Genomic DNA, 15,049 nt, shown 5'->3' with positions numbered 1-15,049 from the left:
ACACCACACTGGCTTTCTCTATTGGTTAGTTATGCACAGGGTTGGATCTAGGAGGCCAAGGGGGCACCTGCCCTGGGCAGCACGCAAAGTGAGGCAGTGGCAGCAACAGATTATAGAAAGGAAAAAATGTATATAATCTAGGGGGGGTGCCTATTTGTACTTTTGCTCCACTTAAAAAAAAAAGTAGATGCAGCCCTAGTTATACACTATGAAAAGTTCCTTTGGTCAGTCCATCAATTTAACCCCACAGTCCTGAATTCTAGTATTTGGGAAAGGAAGAAATTTTCTCTCTACACTCAGGCAGAAAAAGTGAAATGCCCAGATATAAGATGGGCAACACCAGTCATGTAAAAGACATCTGGGAGTCTTCATAGACCACAAGCTGAACATGAGTCACCAGCGTGATGTGGCAGCTTAGCTTAGAAAACCAATGCAATTCTGATCAGCATCAATAGCAGTATAACTGTGTGTAGAGCAACGGATGTAATAATACCACTCTATTCTGCACTGGTCACGACCTCACCTGGAATACTGCATCCAGTTCTCGGTGCCACAATTCAAGAAGGATGTTGACAAGCTGGAATGTGTCCAGAGGAGGGCGACCAAAATGGTAAAAGGTCTGGCATCCATGCCCACGAGGAGAGACTTAGGGAACTGGGTATGTTTGGTCTGGAGAAGAGAAGGTTAAAGGATGACACGATAGTCATCTTTAAATATTTGAAGGGATGTCATGTTGAAGAGGGAGAAAGCTTGTTTTCTGCTGCTCCAGTGACTAGGACACAGAGTAATGGATTCAAATTAAGAGAAAAGAGATTCTATCTAAACATTACAAAGAACTTCCTGACAGTAAAGGCTGTTTCACAGTGGAATACACTTCCTCGGAAGGTGATGGAGTATCACAGAAGGAAGTCTGTAACAGTACCATTCCATTGTCTGTAATAGACTTCTCTCTGTAATAGACCTCTGAAGATGCCAGCCACAGATGCAGGGGAAACATTAGGAACAAGATCTACCAAACCACGGCCGCACAGCCCGGAAAACCCACCACAACCAACTACATTTCAAGGTTTAACGTTTAAACCTACATTTCAAGCACACTGGCATTCAAAACAGGTTCTAGAACTGAGCTCTATGCCAAATCAAGCCAACACGGAATTCAAACAGGCGACAGGTAATTTCAGTCTGTACCAGTTATAAGCAAGTCCAGCCAGCCTCCAAAATGCGCTGCCCGGGTGTCTCTGGAAAGTTCCCAAGCGAGGGGAGCATAATGGTCCACGTCCCTTGTTCTTTTGCCAAAAGGAATTAGATCTTCAGGGCTAGACTGCTCCCGCACATGGAAGCTCTGGGACAACAAATGCAGAACCGTGAGGAAGCAGGCGAACACCTGCTCCCGAGCGAGCTGATTGCCACACCGGCAAGGCGTGTTTCAAGGCAATTAGGGCGGTTCCCGAGGCTCCTCGGGGCAGCCCGCCCCGCCTACCTGAGCATCAGGTGCTTCGGCCGCTCCTGGATTCAGTCCCTCCGTCATGGCTCAGGAGCCGAGAGCGAGCGGAGCCGAGGAGCGCCGGGAGCAGCCGGGCTGTGCCCAGGGCCAAGGGCGCAGGGACGGGCGGCCGAGCGCTGGCATTTGCCCCGACCACGCCCTGGAGAGGGGCTGGTTTTGCTGCACCGAGAGGCGGCTGGTGTGCGCGCAGTGCCCGAGCCAGGGCAGCTGTCGAGGGCACCGCGGGCGCCCACTGGCCGAGGAGGCGGCCGAGCGGCGGGTGAGGCTGGACGGGGTGGGCTGCCGCATTTCTGTCCGGGGTGGCACCGCGGTGGGTTTGCCCCGGGAGGATAAAAAAAAAGGGGCCCTTTTGCCTCTCTTTTATGGCACTCTGCTCGGAACCGCCTTTAAGCGTTTAAAATGATCTGGCGTCTTTCTCATATGTGAGTCAGGCATCAGTTCAACTGGCAAAGCTCTTCTAGTGGAGAAATCCAGCCCTGTCGGATTTCTGCTACAAAGATATAGAAACATGTACCAGGAAGTTTGTGTGTGTGTTAAGTGGCTACAGTTTCTGGAATGTGTGATGATTAATTTATTTGCTTAATTTTAATCCCCTTTCTCCCCAGTGGTGACACAAAACTGCTTGGGTTGTTTTCCTCTCCTCTGTTTGGAGGTCAGGCTGAGAGTTTGTTACTTGCCCAAGATAAACCAGCAAGCTAAAAATGGCGGGGCAGGGCGGGGTGGGTGGGTGGGTGGGATTCGAACTGGGTCTCCCTCAGCCTAGTTTGACACTGCTGCATCACAATGGCTTCCCCTCCAGACATTCTCAAAGGCCTCCTGCTGCACACCTGTGACCCACCTTCCATATACTTGGGAACAGGTGGTAAAGGTGATGGTCTGGATCTTTTGGGAGGTTGGGGACATTTTCCAGAACGTTTAGACTTGAGCACCCCTGCTATTTTGGAATGACAGCTGGATTGCCAGCCCTAAACGACAAACACACATTGACAAATCCATGGAGGAGGCCCACCTGTGGCTGTTACCCATGAGAGCAGCATTGAACCTCCATGTTCAGAGACAGGCTACCTCTAAAAATCTGTAACTGGTGGGTCAACAGCTGGTGGAAGCCTTTGGGTGTTGCTTGTAACAGTGGTGGGATTCTAATAATTTAACAACCGGTTCCTGTGGTGGGTTTCAAATAATTTAACAACTGGCTGTTTACAACCACCATTTTAACAACCGGTTCTGCTGAAGTGGTGCAAACCTGCTGAATCCCGCCACTGCTTGTAGACCTTCTGATGGGCATTTGGTAGGCCACTGTTGGAAATAGGATGTTGGACTAAAAAGTCTGAACCAGAGTGCCTCTCCTTATGTTCTGTTCAGACGATGACTAGTTTAGGATGTTGTGGGTTTTCCAGGTTGTCTGGCTGTGTTCTAGTAGTATTTTCTCCTGATTTTTCAACTGCATCTGTGGCTGACAGATCCACTGAAGATGCCAGCCACAGATGCAGGTGAAATGTCAGGAGAAAATACTACTGGAACATGGCCATGCAACCTGGGAAATGCACAGCATCCTAGCAATTCCGGCTGTGAAAGCCTGTGACAGTACAATGACTAATTTATTGGTGATACATGCAAAAGAAGCCATTTCTTGGAAGTCTTGTTCCTCAACTCTGAATCTGTTGGGGGTGAAGCTCTTGATCCTTAGTGTGCTCAGACTCAGAGTCATGCTTCCTTTTGGATGTTACTAAACCAGGCAACTGAAGATGAGAGGGTGAAGCAGCAATGACAGTTTCCCGCTTCTTCTGTTTCAGAACAGAATTGTAGATCATTGTGAGACTCTTCAGCTGCAGAGTGCTGTGACCGCTAAATATGTTGCAGAGGTGCTGCCGGAGAAGAAACAGCATGTTGTGGTACGAATTCTCAGGGGATACTGAGACGAAGGGGTGGGACTGACCTGAGATGCTCTCCTTGGACCTGGGACTGGGACTTGGTCCTCAGTGCTTGTTTTGCTTGCTGAAGGTCCCTGATTCCATCTCTGGACATTTTGATAGGAGTTCTCTGCTTAGGACCCTGCACAGCTGCTGCAGCTGGTCAGAGCAACCAGTTTTGGCCTACATGAACAATGGAATGAGTTGGTATAAGCCAGGGGTAGGGAACCTGTGGCTCTCCAGATGTTCAGGAACTACAATTCCCATCAGACCCTACCAGCATGGCCAATTGGCCATGCTGGTAGGGGCTGATGGGAATTGTAGTTCCTGAACATCTGGAGAGCCGCAGGTTCCCTACCCCTGGTATAAGCTATAACATAAGTGTCAAACTCGTGGCCCTCCAGATGTTGTGGACTACACTTCCCATCATCCCCTGATGATGCTGGCAGGGGATGATGGGAACTGTAGTCCATAACATCTGGAGGGCCACGAGTTTGACACCTATGAGCTATAAGATGCTCCCCTGTGCAATACTGATGGAACTTGTTTATTTAAGGGAAGAGCATGAGCAAGATCTCAGGTTTATAGCCTGTTAAGTAGGGAAAGCCTTTCTCTGTTTATGTCCCTGCAGAGCCTAATAAACACCCAAACCTGCCCTATATTGAATCAGACCCTGCTTCAAGTTGAAGTAGAGAGAACATAGTCCCGTGGTAGAACATAGTCCCGTGGTGATGAACCTTTGGCACTCCAGATGTTATGGACTACAATTCCCATCAGCCCCTTCCAGCATGGCCATGCTGGAAGGGGCTGATGGGAATTGTAGTCCATAACATCTGGAGTGCCAAAGGTTCGTCACCACTGACATAGTCTGATGGAGTCTAACAAAATTCCATGTGTTTGCTGCTGTGCCTCATCCATCGCTCCTCTGTAGCATCCCCTTCTTCTATAGTAGCCACCACTTTGGGCCACTGCACTGCAGACAGAAATGGAACAGACAGAGTTCAGTTTTTGACCAGGTAATGCAGTGATAGGGAAAGGGAAACTGCATTGGTTGAATTCCAGTGGCGTATGATGAAGTACTGAAAAGGCACAGAACCCTGCCCAGGACAGGAAGGGAGGGGGAAGACGCCCAATTGTCTTGCTCTGCCCATTTACTGATTTTATTTGAACCAATACACCTCTATTCAATGTTTGGTTTACAAAACAGTTTGCAATGTAAAGACAGGACAGAGTATTTTTTTTTGGAGAACAGAACAGACAATCAGCAGGTTCAGTCCTCCTCCAAAACATATTCATTCCAAGAACTGGAGAACTCTGTTTTCAAAAGCCTGGCTGAACAAAAATGCCTTTGTTTGCTTCCTGAAGAATTCAAAAGACCAGCCCATGTTTATGATACCAGGATTGTTCCAGGTGTAGTTAGCCTGGTGCTCATAAGGAGGGGTATTCTAAGCACAGCCTCACAAGCCAATCTTAAAACACCAGGAACCGGGGGTTTAATAAGGGAGATTTTAGGAAGGAATTTGCAAGAGACTTGGCAAAGAGAAAGCCGTTTAAATTTCTACTTGTGACCCTTCCCCCCCCCCCATTATTCCACCAATCCCCCCCACATATTTATTCTTGCTTGGACATGATATTTTTTAGCTGTCCTGGGGGGGGTGGGGGTATGTGATACCTCAAACTGGCTAATCTCCTGATTCAATGGTGGCCTTTTTAGGGGTTTAAACTTCCAAACGGCTGTATATTTTATAAAAATTAGTGTTGGACCTATTTTATTGTTAAATTGCTCTGACTGTATTGTTTTCGAAGCCATTGGTTATGAGATGCAGCATAAAGGGTTCTTTAGATGAATGTATAAATAACGCAGCTAGTTCTTGGGTTGTTGTGCTTTTAAAATTATGATACTTATTTACGGTCCCTGCGCTGTGATTGTAAAGAGTAGCAGGTGACGATGGAGGAAAGACTAACGGTGGAAGGTTTACCCCCTATTCAATTATGGCACTTTGACCTGCTGATATAAACAGAACTGATTGGAAAAAAGAATTGACAATAATCACCCAGAGACAATCTTACTTGGCATTTGTGTAGAAGTTTTAAAGGTCCAGACTGAGCATATATACCAGGGTCACTAACCCTGTCTTTAATGAGGGGTATTTCTGAGTAATGAAAAATATCCCAAACTACTGTCTGCCCCTTCCCCCACATGCTGCTAAGTTTTGTCCTAGGACAGTGGTGGCGAACCTAAGGCACAGGTGCCAAAGGTGGTTGTTCAGGTTAAATTGCCGCGTTGGCACTTTGAGATAAATAAGTGGGTTTTGGGTTGCAATTTGGGCACTCGGTCTCGAAAAGGTTCGCTCTCACTGTCCTAGGAAGAGGGCCTGGAGCAGGGATGAAGCCATCAGCTAAGCCACTTAACAGAAAAGCCCTTTACAGAAAAATCCACTGGCAGAAAATGCTTTGGAAACAAAAACCACCCTAGCTCAGATCTTTTTGGGATCTTTTCCTGGATCATCAAGGTTGAACAAGCTGTTTTGCAGCAGCTGGTGAACTACCAGTAACTCACAGACTCCATCCAGTCGGACATCCCTAATATGTACTCCCTGATGACAGACAATCTTTTAGGCCAGTCTTAGTGCAGATGAGGGAACTAAGCAGCTCATATAAGGCCACTGGGTTGAGTGTGTATCTGAGGTGACCTTGGGATCACAGCTTATTCTTTTCACCATTATGCTGCACCAATCTAGACCAGGGGTCGGGAACCTTTTCCCCTCAAAGAGCCATTTGGCTCACCACCAAATTTGGCTCACCACCAAAGAGCCATTTGGCACACCCCCGCTCACCCCCCCACCCACTCGCTCGCCCCCCGTCCGCTCCCCCGCCAACTCGCTCGCCCTCCCTCCCCCCGCTCACCCCCCCCGCCTGCAGGGCAGGTGAGGATGGGGCCGGCGGCCCCGCAACCAGCAAAGTCAGGGGGCGAAGAGGGGCCCGGCGGCTCGGCCTGCCCGGCCTGCCCGGCCGCCGGGAGAGCGCCCGCCCCGCAAGCAGCAGGGCGGGCAGGAGGCAAAGCCCGCGGTGCGGCCTCGCCGGCCGCGGGCTAGAGATGTGCCCGCCCTGCTTCCTGCAGGGCAAGCGAAGAGGGGCCCGGCGGCTTGGCCTGCCCGGCCGCCGGGAGAGCGCCCACCCCGCAAGAAGCGGGGCGGGCAGGAGGCAAAGCCCGCGGTGCGGCCTCGCCGGCCGCGGGCTAGAGATGTGCCCGCCCTGCTTCCTGCAGGGCGAGCGAAGAGGGGCCCGGCGGCTCGGCCTGCCCGGCCGCCGGGAGAGCGCCCGCCCCGCAAGCAGCGGGGCGGGCAGGAGGCAAAGCCCGCGGCGCGGCCTAGCCGGCCGCGGGCGAAGGATGCGCCCGCCCTGCTGCCTGCAGGGCGGGCGAAGGTGGGGCCAGCGGCTCCGCTCATGGAGCCGCAGAACAGCGGCTCGCGAGCCGCGGGTTCCCGACCCCTGATCTAGACTGTTAGATCCTTGTTAGGTTTTTGGGGGCGTGGGGTGGAATAACCCAGCAGCTGCTGGCTTCTGCAGTACTCCCCATGACTGTTGCCCGAGTGGACTTCCTGTATTTGTAAACAGGAGTGTATCATCAGGATCGCTTAAGTAATCTTGGTATTCCACGAGAGATCTCCTAAAAAAGGAACTAGGAAGTGATGCCAGGGGGCTCACCCCTCCCTAAATAGCCCTGTGGAGTTACCCTCTGTGTGAGCACAGTTGTTGCAATCTCTGAATTTCCTCGACAGGCTGATTCTGGGGAACCGGAGCCCTGAACGGTTCCACCCGTTTTATATTTTGGCAGAGTGCAGCCAGCAGTGCGCGAGAGGTCTTGATCCGTCGCCTGAACCTCGTGAGGAATGTTTGCGAGAGCGAGGAGCAGCGGCTGTTGGAGATGGTGCATACGGAGGAGGAACGGGCCCACCAGAATATCCTTACCCAGCACGTCCACTGGACCGAGTCGCTGCGGAAGCTGGATGCCATCCGGACTTATCTGGTGACCATGATCACTGCTAAGGATGACCACGGCCTCGTGGTAACCGTCTTCACTTTATCATTCATGAGCAGTGTTTGTTTGCCATGCAGTTTCTTTACACTACAGATTCACTGCTCTCTCTTTGTAGTTGTTAGGGTGCCAGCTCTGGTTTGGGAGATTTTTGGGCAGAGGCGTACCAGGGGTAAATGGCGCCCGGAGACAAATTGTCTCCAGGACACCCCAGGCTCTGCCCCTGCCCCGCCCACCTTGGCTCCGTCCCCACTGCCCTTGACCCCATCCATGTCACCATGGACATGGGCAAGGTTTAGGGTGCCCACCTCCCCCCCAGACTCCCCCAGCAGGACTTCCTGGTCACGTGGGGGACCGATTTTGCGCCCCCCACGTGACCAGAAGAGTGGCGCCTGGGGACAAGGGGTACCCCTTGTCCCTAGGCAGATACGCCACTGTTTTTGGGGTATAGCTTGGGTAGGAGAGGGTTTGAGAAGGAACTTCAGTGGTATATTGCCATAGAGCCCACTCTTTAAAGTAGCTGTTTTCTCCCGAGTAACTAATCTCTGCAGCCTGGAGTTCAGTTTTAATTCCAGGAGATCTCCAGACCTCACCTGGAGGCTGGCAACTCTAGTGGTGGTGAAGTCTATGATTGACAGAGGTTTGTGTTTATTGCACTTTTGACAGTGGGGCAGCTGTGCTTTGTTCATTGTCGGACCCTTCCATCTTTGTGTGCGTTCCCCAGGTTAAGGAAACAAATGTAGAATCACACACTCCCTTCCCTCTCCTGTGCAACTTCTAACTTGCCAGCCTTAATCACAATTAGAAGAAGAAGAGTTTGGATTTATATCTCCTTTTTCCCTCCTGCAATGAGACTCAAAGGGGCTTACAATCTCCTTTCCCTTCCCCCCACCCCCAAGAAACACCCTGTGAGGTGGGTGGGGCTGAGAGAGCGCAAAGAACTGTGACTAGCCCAAGGTCACCCAACTGGCATGTGTTGGAGTACACAGACTAATCCAGTTCCCCAGATAAGCCTCCACAAGTCAGCATAGTTGTATCTATATCCACTAGAGTTAGATGATCGCCATCTTTAGAACTTGGTCTAAGACCTGGTTAACACTGCTGCAGACGTGATGAATAAAGATTGGGGGTCATGCAAGAGAACGACATGACAAAGCCCAGGGTTCAAGACATCACCACCTTACAGGAGGAAGAGGTTACAAAGGGTGACATTTTGCTCCCCTATGTTTTAAAAAAGTCACCTTCAAACAAAAAAACCAACATAGCAAAGCAACGTGGAAGTATATTTTGGACTTGTTGCACTAGCTTCCTGTTTGCAGAGAGTTTTTGTTCAAAGGAACATCTGAATTCCGCCACTTGAGACCTGAACAGCTAGATTCCAGTCCAGTAGCCTTTTAGAAACCAACAAGATTGGGGGGTGGGGTGGGGTGTATATGAGCTTTCGAGAGCTGAAGCTTACTCTGCCAAACTTGCAGTGAGCATTCTAGTACCTCTGAGTTCTGCCATCTTATTCTCTGTTGTGTGGTTTTGAACTAAGCCTGGTGGAGAGATGGAGGTTTGTGTGTGATTCAGTGGTTAAGCTATGAGAAGCCTTGCCTTTGAAGAGGTCCTTGGATTACATTCTGGCTGCTTGCCACAAACCATGTTATCAGTCTTGAGGTTGCCTCCGCCAAGAGCTAAAAACAGAGGCACTCACTCTTCTTTTAAAAGGGTGTTATTCCACCTTAATTTACAATCTTAATCCAAGGGGTTGATCATACCCACCCAGCACCTATAATGTTGGGGCATATCCAAGATGATTCATGGGACGTAATTTTCACCTTTTGTAATGCTTTCTCTTTCCTTTTCTCCAGCAGGCAGAAGAGGAAATCTTTGAAAGGTGAGTTCTCTGGTTTCTTTTGTTTTTATATGCCACCACACCTCTTTTACATGGGATGAGCACACAGTTCATGCTGCTCTCAGTTCTGTGGTTTTGCCTTGGTTATAGTCCTATGCACAGAACTGTGCATGAGAAATTAAGTGTGTCGAATGGAACCCACATTCTGCAGAAATTTATGACATACATAGATGATTTTAATGAAGCAAATTTGTGTATGTAGGCAAAATGGGCATATGTATTACCTCTGTATGAAATTTGCTTATGTCTTTGCATTTATGTATCTGTATATTTATATTGCAGAGAGGGTGTGTAGGATTTCACTTCCCCCATTTATTCTGCTTTGGCCAACCAAAAAGCATATGGAGTACCAAAATGCTTTCAGATACTTTCCAGTTATTGTTCCTTCATCCTTTCATGCACCTGAGACTTTACCAGGCATTGTTGACATCTTTTTGAGCATAGCTGGTCTTCAGAACTAGTCTTGTCATTTTCAAAATACACCTGAAATTTCCGGTTACTGCAATGTGTTGCAATAACCGATGCACAGATTGTACATAGCCATTCCCATAGTCCTGCAATGTTTGGGTGCCCAATTGAGTCCGCAGAACTATGAACGCTGGGATACGAACCTGTCTTTAGTTGTTGTGTGCCTTGTTTTCTGTAGCCGCATAAATGGCTCAAGATTAGGGCTTAAATACTGATGCTCACCTGCCATCGAACATCCTTCTAAATCGTCACAGACCTGCTACATAACTTTAGTAACATTAGGAGGAAAACTGATAATTTGCTGTCCCACTGGGACCCATTTAGAGACCCACAGAATGGTCTATTAAAAAAAATAAGTGATGTGTGGTGACTGTAAGGATGAGGAGGGAAGTTTTGAATTCAAGTCTCAGCTGTAAACTCATGAACTGCCCTTGGGCAAGACACTTTCTCTCAGCCTCAACTTCTCATATGGAACAATTATTTAGTTAGTTGAAAACATTTATGAGCCACCACTCCACTGAAAAAGAACTTGAGGCGGTTCGCACTATTGATAGACTATCCAAGAGCTAAAAGTGCAGGATAACATCAATAAAAGTAGCAGAAATTAAGAGGATGTGTAAAAGCACTGCCTAAACAATAAAAACAGTAGACAGAAAGTGAAGGCAATTGAGAGCAAAAAAGAGGATGAAGAGTAAAAGATACCCACATAGCTAAGATACTTAGGCGTACGGCTCTAATACCTCTGGCCTACCTTGCAAGGTTAGAAGTGCTGTGAGAAATGCAGGTAGTGCATATAGGAAAGACCAAATCTGTCCTAACCTGCCCCTCACTGGCCATTGTATGGCTACACTGCAAAAGTATAAGTTAAATGCCAAGTACAATGACTTCTTTGTTTCATTGGCTAGAATGGAGGAAGCTGAGGGGATCCTGAAACCGCGGGAATCTGAGAAGTTAAACTTTAACCCACAGTGTATCCAGAGTCCGTTGATGAGCCGGTTATGGGCCGCTGCTGTTCTGTGCTGGAACTCAGGTCAGTTTTTCATCCTCTAGGAGGACTCAGGATTGTTTTGCCCATATTGTCCTCTCTAAATACTAAAGCAGGTGTCAATTATTGAATTGAGTGTCTGAAATTGTCTTTAGTTCCACAGAATTCACTCCTGGAAAACCGTTTAGCTACATGCATGCACTCAGCTGCAGTTGAACTGATGCGATGAAACTGCCTTATGCTAAGTTAGACCATCAACGTCAGTGTTGCCTGCTTGGACTGGCTGCCGTTCTCCAGAGTCTCAGTCAAAGGCCTTTGACAGCACTTCCCGCCTGAACCTCTAAACTGCAATGCTGGGAACTGAACCTGGGCCCTTCTGGATGCCAAACAGATGTGCTCTGCCATGAGCTACAGGCCCTCTCCTCTTAAGAAAGCTGAATACAATTCCCCCAAGTGATCATCTGTATGACCCCTCTGTCTAGGTCAGGGGTAGGGAACCTGCGGCTCGAGAGCCGCATGCGGCTCTTTTGCCCTTGCACTGCGGCTCCACGAGCCAAGCCGCCGGCTTCATCCTTGCCTGCCCTGCAGGCAGCAGGGCGGGCGCACCAACTGCCCGTGGACGGCTGGGCTGCGCCGCAGGCTTCCCTTCTCGCCCGCCCCGTTTGGGGCGGGGTGGGCGCTTTCCCGGTGGACGGCGAGGCTGAGCCACTGGCCCCATCCTTGCCCGCCTGGCAGGCAGCAGGGCGGGCGCATCCATGCGCTTCTCAGAATGAGTGGAGTAAAAGGTAAAAAACCCCCAATATATACAGTGTTATCTTTATTTTAAATGTCAAAAATTATTTGCGGCTCCAAGTGTTTTCTTTTCCCGTGGAAAACGGGTCCAAATGGCTCTTTGAGTGTTAAAGGTTCCCTACCCCTGGTCTAGGTGGAGGCTGACGACCAGTGGGTCTAGGCTTTTGAAGCTGTGGTCCACAGGGTTTGGCCTTTCCTACCCCTAAAGACTTGTCAGGCTGCTTCCTTGTGACCATCTAGAAAGTTGCATTAACTTTTATTCCAAAGGGCACTTGTCATTTATGCCCTGAAACTTTTATTCTGTTGGTTATATGACCAACTGGTAAGTTTGTGAGCGACCCCCTTTTTAAATTGATCTAATGATCTGTGTTGCTTATTATGAACTGCTTTTGTTTGACTGCAGTTTTACATCTATTTTGTGTTTTACATGTTATGAACTTCCATGTATGTCTTATGGCCCAGCCAAGTATATTCGGGGACTCTTTAGAGGAGAAGAAGAAGAGTTGAGATTTATATCCCTTCTTTCTCTCCTATAGGAGACTCAAAGGGGCTTACAATCTCCTTGCCCTTCCCCCCTCACAACAAACACCCTGTGAGGTAGGTGGGGCTGAGAGAGCTCAGAAGAACTGTGACTAGCCCAAGGTCACCCAGCTGGCATGTGTTGAAGCATACAGGCTAATCTGAATTCCCCAGATAAGCCTCCACAGCTCTGGTGGCAGAGCGGGAAATCAAACCCAGTTCCTCCAGATTAGAGTACACCTGCTCTTAACCACTATGCCACTGCTGCTCCACAGCAGGACTCAGACTGGGCTGCTCCTCAGGAGGACTCAGACTGGGCAGAGGGCACAGCTTTGGCCCCAGAGCGTGCCAGGTAATGCCTATAGTCTCAGAGCTTGAGCCTCCAGTAGCACCTGCAAGACCAGGTCCAGAGACTCAGACAGAGCGAACAGGCTGGGAGCCACAGCCAAGCCCCAGCTCTGAGATTCCTCAGCCTCCTGACACCAAACCAGGGGAGGCCCTGCCAGCTCTCTTGCCCCCTTTTTCTCTGGAGCCCCAGGAGCAATGATGGAGGAAGCTGCGTGCCAGTTTGCTGGAAAGGAGACGCAGCAGCAGGCTAGCAGCTCTGGGGTGAGCTGGGCTCAATAAGTCTCTGCAGGAGCCACACTGAAGTAATGCAGCTACATGAGGTTTTTGCACTGGCAGGTGGGATATTTGCTTTATAAGGGGTTGGAAGCAGTGGTGAGATTCAACTAATTTAACAACCGGTTCCGGTGGTGGGATTCAAATAATTTAGCAACTAGTATTTTACAAGCACCATTTTAACAACTGGTTCTACCGAAGTGGTGCGAACCGGCTGAATCCCGCCACTGGTTGGAAGTCAAGCTGCGTTGTGGCAGCAATGTCGTGCTTGGACCTGAAAGCCACTGTTTATGCTTCTGTTGGCTGAACCTGGTTTTAGATCTTGCTTTGGGCTTGGCTCTGTTACACCTTCTGTACCAGATGCTTGATTACATTAAACTGCTGAACCGGCTGTGAGCTGCTTCCGAGACTGCTTGGTAACAGTCTGTTTACGACAGAATGGCATGTGTATGGCAAAACAGCACGATACATAGGTTGTCAAAATGCCCGTTTTGTAAAGTTAGAATCAAAAAGTTTGCAAAGGGGTATTACAATCTGGAAATTCAAATTTGAAACGGCAGGTTCTGTTTTTAAGTGCTTGGGTTCTAAGGGATGTCTGCATTTTAGAAAAAAAAATGTTTTGCTTATGGACTTTAAGCCGAATATGAAAGGCCATAGAAATCAACTTCATTATTTCTGATGCATAAAGAAGTACCCTGTGGCACATATCTCTCATGCAAAGTGCCTGCCAAACATGCACTAACCAGCTTGGTATCCTCCCAGTACAGATGACGTCCACATTGATGAGAAAACAGTCGGCCCGCTATTGATGCTCTCGGAAGACAAGAAAACGTTGACCTTTAGTCCTAAGAAAATCAAGAATGACATCGATGGTCCAGAACGGTTTGACCACTGGCCCAATGCCTTGGCTGAAGAATCATTCCGTAAAGGGACACACGCATGGAGAGTCAGCGTGGCAAACAGCGGCGCATACAAGCTGGGTATCTCATATAAATCACTGCCACGAAAGGGAATGGGTCCTGAAGCCCGTCTGGGCTACAATCCATTCTCCTGGGTCTTTTCCCGCTATGACAAGGAGTTTCGGTTTTCACATGACGGTTGCCACCAGACAGTGGACCTCCTCAAGTGCCCGATGGAAATTGGGATCCTGGTAGACTTGGATGTGGGAGAGCTATTGTTTTACGACCCAGAATCCTGCGTTGTTCTGCATGCACACCATGAAAACTTCACTGCTCCCATCTACCCAGCCTTGGCTGTAACTGATCAAAGCATCTCACTGATACGGTGAGAGTGAGACTCTGTTGAGATACCCTTTGTGAGGTCAAACTTATCTTCTGTGAACACTGAGATTATTTGCTAAAACTGCATGGATGCGTGTGGATTATCCAACATTTATGGCTCCTTGAAATTTGTGGCGTTCGGGTTCCTTACAATTTTACAAGCTCAGAAAATCGGACACACCCAAAGCATAACTGAAATGGCAAGTGAAATTATTTCTGCTACTTAATTGGCTAGAGAGGAGGAAACTGAGGGTATCCAGAAACTCCAGGAATGTGACAAATTAAACTTTTAAAACTTTTAAACTTTAACATCCAGAGTCAGCCACTTTACCAGTTATTCCACCATGTTTGGATTCCAGTGGATAGGAACATTCTCCTTGCCACTTGGTGGGGTAATACAATCAATCTACACTGGCTAGTGGTTTGGCAGTCTATGTGAAAGAGAGAGAGTGGAGGGTACTTATGTGACAGGCAGTGCTGATGCCTCAGTATGGGACATGTGTTCGAAGGGTCATTTTATGTGGTCATTAAAATTTATGTTTTATCTATTCATATGATGCTGCCTTTTACTGAGTCAGACCGCTGGCCCTTCTAAGGCTGTGTTGTCTCTTTTGACTGTAGTGTTACCCCAGGGACTTTCCCAAGACCCTCTAGCTGAGATCTCTTTGACTAGCAATGTCAGGCATTGAACCTGAGACTTTCTGTGTACAAAGTAAGTGCTTTGTTTTAGCCAGGACTCTTCCCAATCATGTCCCAAGAGATAGGGGAAACAGCAAGGGGTTGTTTGGTCACCCATGCTAAAACAATAACAAGAATTCTTTCCTATACACTCCAATTTCTTTGCCGAGTGAAACTGAAGTTTTGACCTGCATAAATTATATACATTTAGCATATTTGCATATAATTGCTCTTGGGAGCCAGCATGATGTAGAGGTTAAGAGTAGGTGGACTCTAGTCTGGAGAACTATGTTTGATTCCCTATTCCTCTACATGAGTGGCTGATTCTTATCTGGTGAACCAGATTTGTTTCCCCA

The 15,049-nt window shown here is 48.5% G+C and overlaps 1 protein-coding gene across 1 annotated transcript; it reads left to right on the top strand.

Moving 5' to 3' along the window:
* Positions 1 to 1,526: 1,526 nt before the first annotated feature.
* Positions 1,527 to 14,567, top strand: BSPRY (B-box and SPRY domain containing). Its single transcript, XM_048512136.1, has 6 exons — positions 1,527 to 1,763; positions 3,298 to 3,396; positions 7,253 to 7,483; positions 9,307 to 9,332; positions 10,724 to 10,848; positions 13,503 to 14,567. The coding sequence occupies exons 1-6, from the start codon at positions 1,527 to 1,529 to the stop codon at positions 14,021 to 14,023; spliced, it is 1,239 nt and encodes a 412-aa protein (XP_048368093.1). The 3' UTR covers positions 14,024 to 14,567.
* Positions 14,568 to 15,049: the final 482 nt, after the last annotated feature.

The sequence above is a fragment of the Sphaerodactylus townsendi genome, linkage group LG12 (assembly GCF_021028975.2).
Source record: "Sphaerodactylus townsendi isolate TG3544 linkage group LG12, MPM_Stown_v2.3, whole genome shotgun sequence".
Lineage (NCBI taxonomy): Eukaryota > Metazoa > Chordata > Lepidosauria > Squamata > Sphaerodactylidae > Sphaerodactylus > Sphaerodactylus townsendi.
This window is presented reverse-complemented; position numbering and strand designations above follow the sequence as displayed.

What these genes read in the sequence shown, in the direction of transcription:
- BSPRY (XM_048512136.1), top strand. Translation starts at nt 1,527, where the DNA reads ATGGCTCAGGAGCCGAGAGCGAGCGGAGCCGAGGAGCGCCGGGAGCAG. An exon ending in AGGAGGCGGCCGAGCGGCGG is followed by an intron (nt 1,764 to 3,297) that starts GTGAGGCTGGAC and finishes CTTCTGTTTCAG; the next exon opens with AACAGAATTGTAGATCATTG. An exon ending in TGTTCTGTGCTGGAACTCAG is followed by an intron (nt 10,849 to 13,502) that starts GTCAGTTTTTCA and finishes CTCCCAGTACAG; the next exon opens with ATGACGTCCACATTGATGAG.